General features: G+C 36.4%; 1 protein-coding gene across 13 annotated transcripts in view; it reads left to right on the top strand.

Annotated features, from left to right (window-relative positions):
- CEP170 (centrosomal protein 170) overlaps nt 1-14570 on the top strand; it is a 173791-nt gene that overhangs the window by 68321 nt on the left and 90900 nt on the right. For 12 of the 13 annotated variants that reach the window (XM_075924849.2, XM_075924853.2, XM_075924856.2 and 9 more), the window contains exons 6-8: nt 299-461; nt 2728-2862; nt 12707-13183. In XM_075924849.2, the coding sequence (XP_075780964.2) occupies nt 299-461; nt 2728-2862; nt 12707-13183 (775 nt within the window). The remainder of the gene's footprint in view (nt 1-298; nt 462-2727; nt 2863-12706; nt 13184-14570) is intronic. The other variant, XM_075924860.2, reaches the window with a different exon arrangement.

Raw genomic sequence — 14570 nt, 5'->3', positions numbered from 1 at the left:
TTCTTCTCCTCAGGGAGAAAAGCTTCAAAGGCTGAATTGTTGCATAACTGGCACTGAGGATTTGTCATTAACCTTCCAGAAAACCAATTCACCGAGGCAGGATGCTAAATGGACATTGAACATCTAACGTTGCAGAAGTCCATACCTATTTGGCACATTTCAGTATAAAGTCCCGATGCTTCCCAAATGTCTCATCTGTCATACCTTTGTTCTGCCCTTCTCTTTATATGTATAACTACAGTTTATGTAGTTTATTTTAGATGTGAAATCTTTTTCTTTTTTCTTAAATGTTGTGTAGCATGAAAAATTTACAAGTCAACTCCAGTTATCCCAAAAATCCTCAGAGGCTGAAGGATCAAAACCAGCCAGTTCCACAGGTGCTGATCCAAAGGTACCAGATGCCATAAGTGAAGTGCATCACAAAGCTATAGAAGCACTGAAGTCTGAAGAAAAATCTATGGGTGAGATTAATTTTTGTAGCAATGCAATGTCTAATTAGAGAAGGCAATTTTTCTCTTTCCTCCGAAATTTTGGCGGTTATTGTAAACATGCTGCAAGAGATTTTTAAATGCTCACACACACACACACACACCCCTAAGAGTTTCCTGAATTTCCAGATCTTTCCTTGCACACAGCCATCACACTCAGTGCAAACTTTTGTGAACATTTTATTTGTAGCATTTTAATTTATTCACTAATGAGACTTTTCGGTTAACATGGATATTTTTCAGTAATCTTTTTCTGTTCATATTAATATTATTTACATTTCTGTAACACTTAGGGACTTTGCTAATGAATCAGGACACCATTGTGATAAGTGTGGTGCAAACATTAAAGAAAACTACAGTGAGAATGTATGCTCATCTGAGAGGTAGGAGATGTGGGTTCAAGTCTTCTCTCTGCCTCATTCAGAAGAGGGATTTGAACCTACATCTCCTACCTTCCAAGTACGCACTTTAATTAACATGCTATAGAGTTGTTCTTCTTCTCTTTTTCTCTTCCCCACCCTTTCCCGCCTCCAATATTTATATATTTTTGCAAAGTTGGAAGAACTAAGGTATGAGCAACTGAGAGCAAACCAACCTATAGTTTAGTGGTTAGGGCACTTGCATGCTAGAAGAGAGGCCTGGGTGCACATCCCCTACTCCAGTGACTACATTATACAAAATGGAACATAGTTAATAGGAGAGACTGAGAGTAACCCACCTCAGCATTAAGGTAGGATGCTTTAAGGGGAAGATCATAATTTAGGTAACTGTTCTAAAGTGAGAATTCAAGCCTGGGTTTCTCGTATCCCAAGCAAGTGTCCTAACCATTGGGCTAAAGGGACGCACACATTTTTTTGTTCATATAAGTGTTTATCTGAAACACCTTGAAAAAAACATTTTCATTTTTATTGAATAAACTATTTGGAAAAATGTGCCCAGATGTACTCAGAAGTGTATTGATATATTGATTTTCTGGTTAGCCACTTGTTATATATGTAAGTGTTTTGCTATTATTCATGCAGTTAAACACATTAACATAAACTCTGTTGTTTGTAGCTGTTTTTTTTTTTTAACTTCAAGACTCTATAACAATGAAGAACATTGTTTTTGAAGAAAATAATTACATATATAGGTATTTTCAATTACATTAAACATTTTGAAGCAGCTGTCTACTTGTGGGTGAAGATTAACTCTTTGAGCGCTGTCGAGCAAACCATTATTTGCTCACAGGGTAGATGTTCGCAAATAGTCTTTATTTCCTAGCAAGTAAATACTGCATATTGTTGCCAAAACAATTAATTACTTTCAAATTCTCTATTTTTGTTCTCCAAACAAAAATGTCTAATAAAATAGTAGAAATTTGTGGATTCAAAAAAAAGAAACAGAACAGTTTTTGCAACAGAAAGCGCATATACCCAGTCACTGAGGCACCTGATATTAAAACACAATGTGAAAGAAGTTAATATCTAGTCTGTTAGAACATCTGTATATTAAAATAACTAAATCTGAGGTGGGTGCAGTATTGTCTTAAGAATATAAACTCTTCTTTATACAGAGAGCAGCTCAGAGATCAACTGACTGCTTAGTCATGGAGGTGGAATAACTATTTCATATCTAATTTCTTACTTAACCCTTTTCTATTCAGACACTTATACTGTGTATAGTATAAGAAAAAAATAGATTTAGGGTTTTTATAGTTTCTTTTTTAGTTTAATATAGCTTTAAAAATATCATTGCGATCTAGCTGTTGTATAAGTGTTTATGTTTTGGTGTTCTTTAGTAACTGTCAGCTATTGAAACCTTGGCAGCATTACAAAATTTGATCAGATTTCCACATGATAGGTATTCCAGTGAAAGGTCAGTGTAAGTAAAAGAATAATTTCACAAAGCTAGTAGCATACAGTTTTAGATAGTGTGCTCTTAGTGAGATGATTTGTCTTTTAAATGAAAGCAGAAAATAAATATTTAAAAATACTGTGCAATAGCAGCTAGATGTAAGTCACCTGAATTTGCATAAATGCCTAACCAAGCAAGCAGTTTTGGTCAGTTCGTTAGTAAGCTTTTATATTTAGCGTAGAGCTCATTTGTCTAGACTTTGAATTTGTTTTGTATTAGAGGAAACACAGGTGGTCAAATCACTTTAACTTTCAACATACAAGATCCATCAGAAGATATATCTAAATATCTTACGTGAAGTAAATGGTGAAGTAATTTCTTTGGCTTTCGAATACTTCTATAGATCTTTCTGCCATGCCTCGTGGTACACCTTTGTATGGCCAGCCATCCTGGTGGGGTGAGGATGAGGCTGATGACGAAAATGGTTGCAAACAAGATGGCAAACATGAAGAAAAAATACATGAAACGGGAGCTTCAGGTGAGATTGTTCAGGAAAAAAATTCAACTTGTAGGCTTTTTTGCTTTTTACTAAGTAACTAGCTCTGAAAAATGCTACATCTCACAAATGTATATAATTAAAATAACGTTTTTGAGATTAATGATTATTAATCAATTGTGTATGTTATTTTATCACTGTTAAATACTATTGCTTCCCTAGCATCTGAACTACATGTTGCAGAGTTGCCTTTCTCTATTGACCTTTTATTTTTTGTGAATGCCGTCTTTCATCCTCTTCAACTGTTATCAATGGGCATAGTTATTCTCCAAATATTTAATAAAGCTGTGCTAATATGAAGAAAAAAGATGTAAATACACTTTGGAGATTCTGACTTCTTGAGAAATTTCTCATCTTCTCCCTCTTTATTACCAAGCTAAACCCAGACATAGCTTTAACTATTTGATTCCTTGTAATATGCACCATGTATTTAATCCAAATTACAGTAAATAAGGTTTTTTTTGTTTATCAGACATGTTTCTGGATTGCTTATTCAGTGATAAAAGCAAGGGTTTGGCTAGTAAAAAAATTGTTCATAAATAACAGTTCAACAATAATACAACTGTACTTTTCTGAGTACTAGTCTCTGAGGAAACAGAACATGCAATAAGCTAATCAGAGTTTGTTACCTAAATCACTTTGCACACACTATAGTATCTTACTAATAGATATAGTGAATAAAGTCATTCTTCTGAACTAGTATATATCCAATAGTGATTAAATCCACATCTGTCATTTGGTATAATAAAAATTAAGCATTGTAGTAAACTTTGTCACCAAATCTCTGTCTCTGACTGAGGAAAATTAGAGGTTCTGTATTGTTTTCATGTGCGAATGCCTGCAGTACAAGATTTTTTTCTTACTGCATCCTGTCCTACTGTAATTCCTTAATGGTTCATCAGCATTAATGTTAGTCTATATTTATTCAGAAAAAGTGCATATATTTATTGTGTTATATTTTCAAGAAAAATCCTTGTAGTGATATTGATTCATCTGTTGTACATGTAAATAGAACTTTCCATTTCCACTAGTCATACATAACTCGCTCTCAAGTTCATCATCCTGTGCTTCATTTTGATTTAAAAATACTTTATCTGAAGATGTCATTTGTGCAGCATTCTCACTCCTTGATCTCCTTCCCTAGCTAGAGACAAATAGAAGCGAAGTAGCGAGGGTTCACTGTACTGTGAACATAAAATTGATCCTTACCAAAACTTTAAAAAGCCTCGGGGGAAGCCGGCGGGGGGGCATCCCAGGCGCGCCTGGGCTGCTCCCCCGCCGGAGCCCCTCCGCGGCTTTCAAAGCCTCCGGGGAAGCCGGCGTGGGGGGGCATCCCAGGCGCGCCTGGGCTGCTCCCCCGCCGGAGCCCCCTTTGAAAGCCGCGGAGGGGCTCCGGCGGGGGAGCAGCCCAGGCGCGCCTGGGATGCCCCCCCGCCGGCTTCCCCCGAGGCTTTTTAAAGTTTTGGTAAGGATCAATTTTATGTTCACAGTACAGTGAACCCTCGCTACTTCGCGGTTCGACCATCGCGTATTCACGTATATACATAATGTAATGAAAAAGTCCGCGAAGTCGTGAATCCGCGATGGTCGAACCGCGAAGTAGCGAGGGTTCACTGTACTGTGCTCATTTGTGGTAATTTACAAATTGAAGAATGGCAAGTTTAGACTTAATTTTGATACAAAGTTTTAAAAAAGCATTTGGGCATTAAGCAAAGGCTCACTGTCAAATAAATAATGTTCATCATTTAACTGGGTAAAATAGTTCCACTTTATCTTGAAGTACCTATTCTTTCGTTGTTTAATCGTGAAGGCACCTGCTCCAGACAAAATCATTGTAAGAGAGATTAACTAAAAAAAAAGTTCAAATAGTTTATTTTATAAAATCTATGGGTTACTACTTCTAAGAAAGAATAGAATTAAGCTTGTGACTGAAGAATATAGTCAACAGACTTATGTGAAAAAAGTTGTACCAAGAACATTGAAGCAAAAAACAAACAAGCAAAAACAAAACAAAAAACACAAAAAAGCCCCACAGAATAAACAGAGGAAACCCTTTATTGGTGAAAATTGAACTTTTGGTTCCTCTCCCTTAAAGAATTCAAATTACAATAATATAGAACTTTAATATCCCACACACAGAAAACAGATTTTATTTTCTAAAGTCACTTCAGGTTATCAGTAGCCTTTCAGACTCTGCCTCTTTATTCCAACGTCTCTGAATCTGATGTACAATGTTTGTCAGTATTAGCAGAATGCCTGAGTGTACATGTCATGCAGAAGGCCATCTTGGAGGGATGGACTGGTGGGAAGAAACGGAATGTGGCTCCTTTAAATTTCACCTCTCCCTCTGAGGTTGGGAGGAACTTGGCTAGCAGGTGAGGAGGAGCACATCAACTGAGTTGGTGGGTGGGAATGGCTAGGGGTCAGGTAAACCATTGGCCTCTGCACACATGGGCAAGTATGTATAAGCCCGGGCTTTCCAGCCTGAATCCTCTCTCTTTTCTGGATTGGCCAGTCCTTCTCTCCCATACCTGGAATTAGTTTAGTACTGGGTTTGGTCTCCTGGGGGCATTGTGGGTAGTTGGCTTTCTTGGGAGGATTTTTCCAGCACTGCAGATTGCCTAGTGACCCACTCAGAAGGTAAGGTTCAAACTGTCATAATTTCGTAGGTGGCAGGTGTTCAATGCAGGTATTTGTTTCTTAGGGTTTAGTTCCATGATAAACTGGAATGTGAAGTAACCTTTAGAAAGGACCATTCCTAAAGATGCTTAGGAACAGAGAACAGGCTCCTAAAGTTTGGTTCTACAAGGAGACCAACCCTCTTTCTCTAAATGCTCAGTCCTCACAAGAAGGGAGAGTAGTGAGGTCCCAGCAACAGGCTAGGAATCCACTGTGGAGAGAACAGCAGGCCGGTGGCAGTCCTTTACCAATTGGAAATAAGCTTGGCCTGTATCATACTAATTATTGCTGAATAGTTTGATTTAACAAGTAAAGTTAGTAAAGTTGTGACGTGATTAATTCATGTCCCTTGGATCCTGTTGTCTTCTGGCATGTAAAGGACAAACAATTTTGTTCTATGTGGTATGTCTTGGTGGGCTCTCCTCTCCCGGAAAATCAGCTTTACTGTGACATTAGTGTTTGCTGGAGAAGTGTTCAAAAGATACAGAATATTTTCACACACTTGAATATCTGCTAAATTATTACATAGCCTTTTTGGACCACCCAACTGGCACATAATTTTATAGACTTGCTCCTCCTAAACTTTTCATCCTTCCATTAAACTTGTTTTTGTTACTTTTTAACAGACCTGCATATAGTTTCTTTGTGTCTAGACATGTTGCATAGGTAAATTCAGGCAGAAACTGGAAAAACAATTCATGTGTGATGAAACATTATTTATTATAATTGGAACACCTGTGAAATTTCAGATCTCCTTGAATGTTCTTGCAATATTTAGACCCACTCTGTAGTATAACACTGAGCTGGAATAGTAGATGTAATGTAACTTGCTTTTTTCATATAGTAAACCATTATGTTATCTCAGCTACTTAACACAAACATTAAAGATATTTGAAACAGCCTTCTTAATGCAAGACTATCTAGGACAGTGGTCCCCAGACTCTTTTGCTCATGCCCTCTACCTTAACAGGTCTACCTCCCCACTCTCCTGGAGCTGGGGCTTGAAGTGGGACAGTGGTTAAAGTGGGCTGGGACATGCCCAGGGACAAGGCCAGGAGGAGAGCTGTGGATCAGAATGTGGCTGATGCTGCTTCCTTCCCACCCCCAGTGGGGGCTGGCCCAGGGCTTGCCACGCCTGTCCCCCTATAAAATTCTTTCATGTCCCCCTAAGAGTATGTGCCCCACAGTTTGGGGACCATTGGTCTAAAACAAGTAAATTGCAGGTTCTAGTATTTGTATAATTCTTCAAACTTTTGTTTCAATAATCTAAATCCAAACATTTTGATAAATTAAGAGTGCATCAGACTTCAACTTGAAAAAAAAAGTTATCTGACTAGAAGGTAAAGTATACATTATAATAGATGGGGCATGGTTTAATGAGGAGATTGATATGATAGATTTATTGCCCTGTAAAAATAATCAACTCTGTAAAATTAACCTTTAAAGTCTCACGTTAATGAGATTATTTTGGCGTTACTGTCTTTCAACCTTAATGGAAAGTCTATGTAACAAACACAGCTCAAACAAAGCAAACACAATGGATTCAATTTTTAAAAAAAAGGCATTCTGTGCTTTTTTCAAGAAATATAACGATATAATTTATGAACTGTTGATCAATTAAATGTTACAGAGATGAATGTCTGCATGTATACCTGTGCTATGGCATCATACACTACCCAATACTGCTGCTTTTGAGCTAAATTCAAAGTATGATCATTTTCTCTGTCTTTCTCTGTTACTAGTAAGTATACTGAGATTTAACTCGTCTCATAATCCCTTTTTACTTTGCCCACTCCCCAATGTCCCTGAAAAAAGTTATTTGTGGTCTCATTAATAGCTGTAGAATTTTGCATCATTATTTCTTCTAATCTAGGGTTTTGCAAACTTTATTACACCGTGACTCCATTCTAACAACAAAAATTACTGCACAATCCCAGGAGGCCTGAACCTGCCTTATTCCCACTGCTCTGGGGAGAGGTGGGAAGAGCAAAGCCCAAGGACTTTAGACCTGGATAAGAGACCTGTAGCCTAACCTTGTTACTCAGGGCATTGACCTCAGGGGAGGCAGGATAGGCTTGGTTTTCAGGTTTGGCCCTGAGTGGTGGGAATTGGGCTTAGGCCCCAACAAGTCTAACAATGCCAACCCCTGGCAACCCCCTTAAAACAGTGTCACAACCCATTTTGAGGTCCCAACCCAAAATTTGAGACCTTGTATTAAATCTGATTATCTAAATATGTAGGGGGAGCAGACCATAAACTTTAATTTTAAAATTCAATTTAAGGCTTGGAAGAGAAAATTATTTAATTTATTCAGACAGTTCTTTTTGTGATAGGGAACAATAATATTACAGAATTCCAACAGTGGATAACTTTTGATACATAATGTTTATTTGCAGATGATAAAGTACTACCATTGTAAGGCAACAGTAGAATGTTAAATCCCTGAAAGATACATTAAAAAGAGAGCAGGGTTATACTTAAAATTAAACATGAAGGCATGAATTCAGCAAAACATGTTAGTGTATATTTAAATATTGTGATGTATTTGGACCTAAAATGAGTGTGGATAATTCATGTTAGTTTATACACAGCTGTGGAAATGAACATGCACATTGTGTCGCAGGAGGCATGTAGAATTGGCATCTTTAAAAATATTTAGATGAGAAAAGATAACTTCTAATCCTTTTTGTAATTTTCAATTAGCTTGTTACTCGTGAAATGTGACATACAAAACGGAAACATTTCTTTTAGAGAGCAATGTGACACATTTGTTTAAAAAAAACAAGTTGCTTTAACATTTAAATTTGGGACGGTATTTGTGTTTCATAGAGATAAATTATTAGATTTTTCTGGACCTCATGGGAAATACACGACAAAGTCATTAGAAAACAGTGAACTATGAAAAAGCAAAAGGGCCATTAAAGGGAAAGAAAGAGGAAATCAGCCCCACCTACAGCGGAAGCAAGGAGGACAACTGTCTTGGGGCTTGGCAATTCAAAAGGGCCTGGGATTTTCAGCCACCACTGCTGCTATGTCCGCAGTGTATGTCGGGCTTCTCAGAGGGGTGCTGGAGGCGAGGGTCCAGAGAAGAGGGGACGGTTACTGTCCAGATGCCTCTGAGGGCTGGCTGTCTTCAGCCCTACTTCTTCCATCCAAGTCCCCGCCCCTGAATGTACACAATAGGCTGGAAAGAAATCAGAAACGGTCAAAAACAGAGTAAGAGATTCAAAGAATGGAATTCCATTCAATACTAATATTGGTACACCTTAGCTTCTATCTCTGAAAAACTGTCTCATTTCTTTTCAAATAGAGGCTAACAAGACTTTTCAAAAATTCTGGATTATTTTATTGGCATATAAATCTCCTGTTCTCGTCTGATTTATGCTTTCAGATTTATCTGCCTCTAACATTAGCATCAGGATTGATGGAGCAATTTTGTCATTTAAAAGAGAACATGGAAATTACCAGTTATTATTTTGTCCAATAGGGGTCTACTAAAATAGATGAAAGGACAATAACTAGATCTTTTTCTATTCTACTTTTGCTGAAATATATTTTTTAAATCTATGCAACATCAGTTCATCTCTGAGTAGTTAAATCATACCTGGAAAAATACAGAAGAGAATTTTTGAATATTAAATAACCTGAATATTGTGGAAATAGTTTCCTAGAGCTATTACATGTTTTTTCAGAAGTGCAGTACTAGTGCTTTTAAAAATTTCCAGTCCTGCAGGCCTGCAGATTAATTCTATTCAATAACAATGGATACGTATAATATACATTCTTGTCCTGCAGGACAAATAGAATTTTAGGGCCTCATGATTACTTGTGTGTGTTCAGAAAAACCCTAAACAATAAAAGAAAACAAAAAAACCCACGGCTATAAAACTGTGGTGCCAGTGATGGCACAGAGTGTTGCCATTTTTTTTACCAAAGTTGTGAATTCATGCTCATTTATTTTCAATGAGAGAAAGTATTAGGCTAAATATTCTCCAGACTCAGGATACATCTAGACTGCAAAGCTTTTCCAGGGAACATGTCCGCTTTTCCGAAAAAAAGTTGGAAAAGCGGACACATTTTATCAGCATCCCTGTAAACCTCGTTTTACAAGGAAGAAAAGATGTTCCAAAAAAGGTTTTTTTTTTCTGAAATTTGGCCCCATGTAGATGGGCCAAATTTTGGAAAAGCCATTTTCGGAAGTAAATTGGAAAAAGAAACGTAATTTGCATACTGCGAATTGCATTTCTTTTTCTGATTTATCTGTGTAGTTTAGTCATAGCCTCAGTGTATACCACCACTTAGTGAAGCAAGTGTCTCATGGACAGCCTCTCTGCCCAGCCATGATTACGCAGACTCACTCTACACCGAACTCTCATGATTCCATTTGCAATCACACAATATCCCTGTGGCAACTGCAACACTGCTTGCTTCCCTGTTTGCCTCCCAGAACCTGCTGCCTGGTTCTGTTTCCTAGCTCAGAGTTTCTGAAGCTCTTCATCTCCATTTACACCACTTTATTGTCTACCCTCTGCTACCAGGTAATTTACCTTTGACTCCTACTTCTTCCCTCTTATATTACTGCTCACAGTCCTCCATGCCATCTCTCACACTTTCAGGCCCTATGTCCCAAGATAGGCTGTTTCCCAATCCAGGCTCCTTGCACATGAAATTCATGTGACTTCAGCCTCAACTTTTCCCACCATCTAGCCTTATTCACATATCTCATCAGCACTAAGCACCAACCATTTTCCCCTTTGTGCTCCTCTGATGCAAGCGCAGGATATTGCTTCCTTCCTCTGCATTTTCTTGCACTTCCCACACCAGTCTGGTGTTTTCCTCTCCCCAGCCCAATCCACCACTATGACATAATCGATTTACAAATGCATTTTTGTAGTTCCTTCCTGTTTAGCTGAAAAATTATTGCGACAATAACTTACAGTGTTAAACATTTATGTAGTTAGCTTTCAGTACTTTGTACATTTTCCTAATGCACAGATTACTTCGGCAGTGTGGATTACGTTATGGCATTATGATGACAAAGGTGAGGGGTTTTTTTTTTTTTTTTACAGACTTTTATATCTTTTGATCTCTACAGATCCAGCAATTTTCTAATTTCATTTTAAAAGCACACAGTTGGAGAATTCCCCCAAAGGAGATCTGCATCAACATGAAATTTTGTCTTTCATTTTCTTTTTTGCTTTTACTACAGTGGAACATGGCAGATGGAAACTGTTGTATTGTTTTCTTGTGGTTCTTAATTATAGAAAATCTCACCTTCTTACATAAGATTGCAAATGCTTTAGTTTGGAAAAAAATCTTATTTTTAGCTAGAATACTTAATTAAATTGCTTGTTGCGCTTTTTTAAAAAATTACTTGTTTTATTAGGAATCTCTTGTTGGCTTTTATGGGAAATTTGTGAATTTTTAAAAATTAATCTTCATACTTTTTTCTTTACATAAATTCTTTGCGATAAATTCAATCTTCGTTGTAATTTAGGTTTGAATTAAATTGACTCCAAGTCTTAAAAACAAGTATTCAGATCACATTTCATAATTCCAGTATTTTTTTCAGGATACTTTAAAGATCTCACTTTATATAAGAAATGGTATCTTGATATGAAAGTCAGGAGAAGAATTTTACTTTTGATCTGAGCTCGTTTGTATTCTTAAAATAGGAACAAAAATTACTGCAGAAAGCAACTTACTAAAGAAAATAATTTAGTTCCAGGCATATAAATTGTTTTAAGAGATTTTATTCTGTTAGATTCTAAGGATGAGAATAAGGGAAGGATGTACAATAATCCTCTCATCCTTCCTTATTATTACTCTTATAGTAGTCCATATATCCAGGATGAGATCACTCATCCTACTTTCTTTGGTTTCTTCATCTGAAAATAAATCAAGACTTCTCAAAAACCTTTCCTGAAGAATAGCAAGAAGTATTTATAATTCATTTCTATGTACCTTTTTTACTTCGCGATCTTATAGGCTAAATAACAGATTTCAGGTGCAAATGTAATTAATGTAGGTTGATACAATTTATCTATTTTCAGCCACATGAAGACATATTAATAGAATTTGGGTATTTTACTCTGTGTCCTAAAATCCTTTTAAACAAATCTTAATATGAATCATGTCTAAAGTGTATACCATTTAATTTATGCTGTTTGGAGTCTGGCTTGCTGCTATTAACTCTTAGATGAATATCTGTTGCTTATGGTGCATCTTTACATCAAATATTTTGGCAGGTATATCTCTTTTGCCAAATGCATGTAAACCTAGTTTCCTAAGAGGATACTTATTGCTTTGCTAGCAGCCACATGACAGCATTAACATTCTTTCAGGATGTGCAGTGGGACACTCATTTCCCATCCTACTCACCCACTTCTTTGCTTCTTTGCTTCGCTCAAAAGCATAAAATTTATTGAATTCCTGCATTCTTTTGGCTGCTATAATTTCAAGACTGCTTTTTTCTGTGCTTTACAAAATGTGTTCGGTGGAATAGGGGCACACATCAGTAGGAATTTAGTTTATAATTCATGGTTTTAACTTCAGTAAAAATATAGAAAATGTATGTTTGTTCTTGTTCTTTGTTTTAACTTTCACATGGGAGCTCATTTTTTTTCTTGCCTTCATGTTTGAATTATTTTTCCTAACAGTCTTGCTAAGAAAATTTCAACTGACTGTAGAGCTTTAGGAAATGAAGTCATACCTCACCCATCTAATTAGGGACACATGTTCCATAAATCTAGTCAGTTGCTTTTTGATGATTTCCAGTTAGCTCAGAATAGCAATATTTTTTTCAAAATATTAACTCTTATGATTTTTGAACTATTTTCTAACATGCTATAAATAACTCTCTCCTTGCGTCATCCAAAAATCTGATGGAGTACACATTTTCTTTGACAAATTCTAAGATAACTTTCTGTCAGTTTGACATGCTTCAGTCATGGCTGTCCGGTCTTCAATGACATTTTCCTGTTGCAAAAACAGCTTACAGTTCCAGAAGTACTTTGCTCAGTCTTCTGCACAGATTTGTGCTGTTTTCCAGGAATTACTCAAGTGGCCTTCATAGGAATTCTGAAATTCCTTGGAGACCCTGAAGTTTCCCAGTACTGTGAAACCTATTTTTTATTTTTCTTGATAGGATGCAGCACAGATGCCAAGCATGTTGATGAGAAATCTTCAGCTGCAAATGAAGAAGAACTTTATCCTTTCTGTAGGGAGCCAAGTTACTTTGAAATTCCTACCAAAGAATTCCAACAACCTTCACAAATAGCGGAGAGCACTATTCATGAGATTCCAACAAAAGACACCCAAATCTCCCATGCAGCAGGTGCAGGGCATGCTTCATTTACTATTGAATTTGATGACACCACTCCAGGAAAAGTAACTATCAAAGATCATGTGACAAAATTCACTTCTGATCAACGCCACAAGACAAAGAAGTCTTCTCCTGGTGGTCAGGACCTTCCTGGGCTTCAAACTGTGATGATGGCTGCTGAAAGCAAAGTAGCTGACTGGCTAGCACAAAACAATCCCCCTAGAATGATATGGGAAGCAACAGAGGAGGATTCGAAAAGTATTAAAAGTGATGTTCCAGTTTACTTGAAGAGGCTGAAAGGTAAAGTGAATAATTTCAGCTATACTTATTTCCTAAGGCTTCAGTCTTTCACAGAAGTCATGGTTGGACTGCTATGGTCTTGTGGAGTCCAGTTGAAATGGTTGTTATTCCACATCAGCACAGGAGAACAGGGTAGTAAATTTTTTTTGCAAGGTGGAGTCTTTAAGAAAAGTAAAACAATTAATTTAAATAATCCTACAGTAAGTATATTTGTGTTAAGTTATTGCACAGCTTCATATGTTCCAAAAGCTCACTCTTGGAAAGGAAAAAAAAAAATGCCTTGGGTAAATGTTACACAATTTATATGCGTATTCATTTGTTTACTAAAGTGGAACCACTCTTGAGAATCAAAACTCAGACTTTAAAACATGTTTCTGCAGTTCTTTCAACAGCAAATATTTTGTTGGAGATTATATACATAAAATTATACTGACTGTAGAGCTTAGGAAATAGTCAATCCTTTTGCTATAATCACATTCATGAGAGGTAAAGATGATGCATATTAATGGTTAGACATGCACCATACAAAAATACTTTGTTTAGCCTATTGATTTGGGACCCTGATTTCAAATTTAAGTCATACACTGATATAAACCAAAATATTTTGTAATAAAATGTCAGTAAAATATTTACAGAAATATTTTTGTCAGCCATAGTTCCAGTTGATTTCAGATTTCAGTTAATTTATTGCAGTCTACAGATCCAATGACAATTCAAATGAAAATAATTCAGTGGTGGATAATAGTTTTTTTAAAGGAGTAAAAGCTATGTAGGGATTTAATTAAACAGAATTAGTGAAAAATTCTGTTATGATTATTTGCTCGAGAAGTCTGCTGTCATTCAAACTTCAGAAAGAAAACTTGATGACAAACATTTAAGGGTATACAATTTTTTTTTAAATCCAAAAAGCTTAACTTGTATAGTTCTTCATTTCTTAGCTTTGCAACATAAATACACTGATCTGCTTAATCAGTAGGGATTGAATAAATATTCTTTGTCTTATTAATAAAAAAATTTCTTTGAAAGCTGGCATTTCCATACAAGATGTAGAAACAACAATAGACAGTGCTGTTAGTGGAATAATAATAATAATATTGCAGTGTTTTTAAGTGTATAACATCACAGTTACTGCTTACCTGTTTATGACATTGTATTGTATTGGACTCCTAAATATTCATTATAATATTAGACATGTTACTATGAAAAATGGGAAGAACTATTCCCTGTGCAGGCATATGAATCTCTTTTATGGTAGCAAAAACTTGAAGTTTGTTACAAACACACATTTACTGTTCTTACATTTTAATTTGAAAGTGGTACCACAGGAATTTTTTCTGGATTGTGCATAGTGTGACCTACTACTACTGTATCACCGCTGGTCTCTTGC

Source organism: Pelodiscus sinensis, chromosome 3, assembly GCF_052426305.1.
Source record: "Pelodiscus sinensis isolate ZL-2025 chromosome 3, ASM5242630v1, whole genome shotgun sequence".
In the NCBI taxonomy this organism is placed as follows: Eukaryota; Metazoa; Chordata; order Testudines; family Trionychidae; genus Pelodiscus; species Pelodiscus sinensis.
The sequence above is the reverse complement of the archived record's forward strand: the minus strand, read 5'-3'. Positions and strand labels throughout refer to the sequence as shown.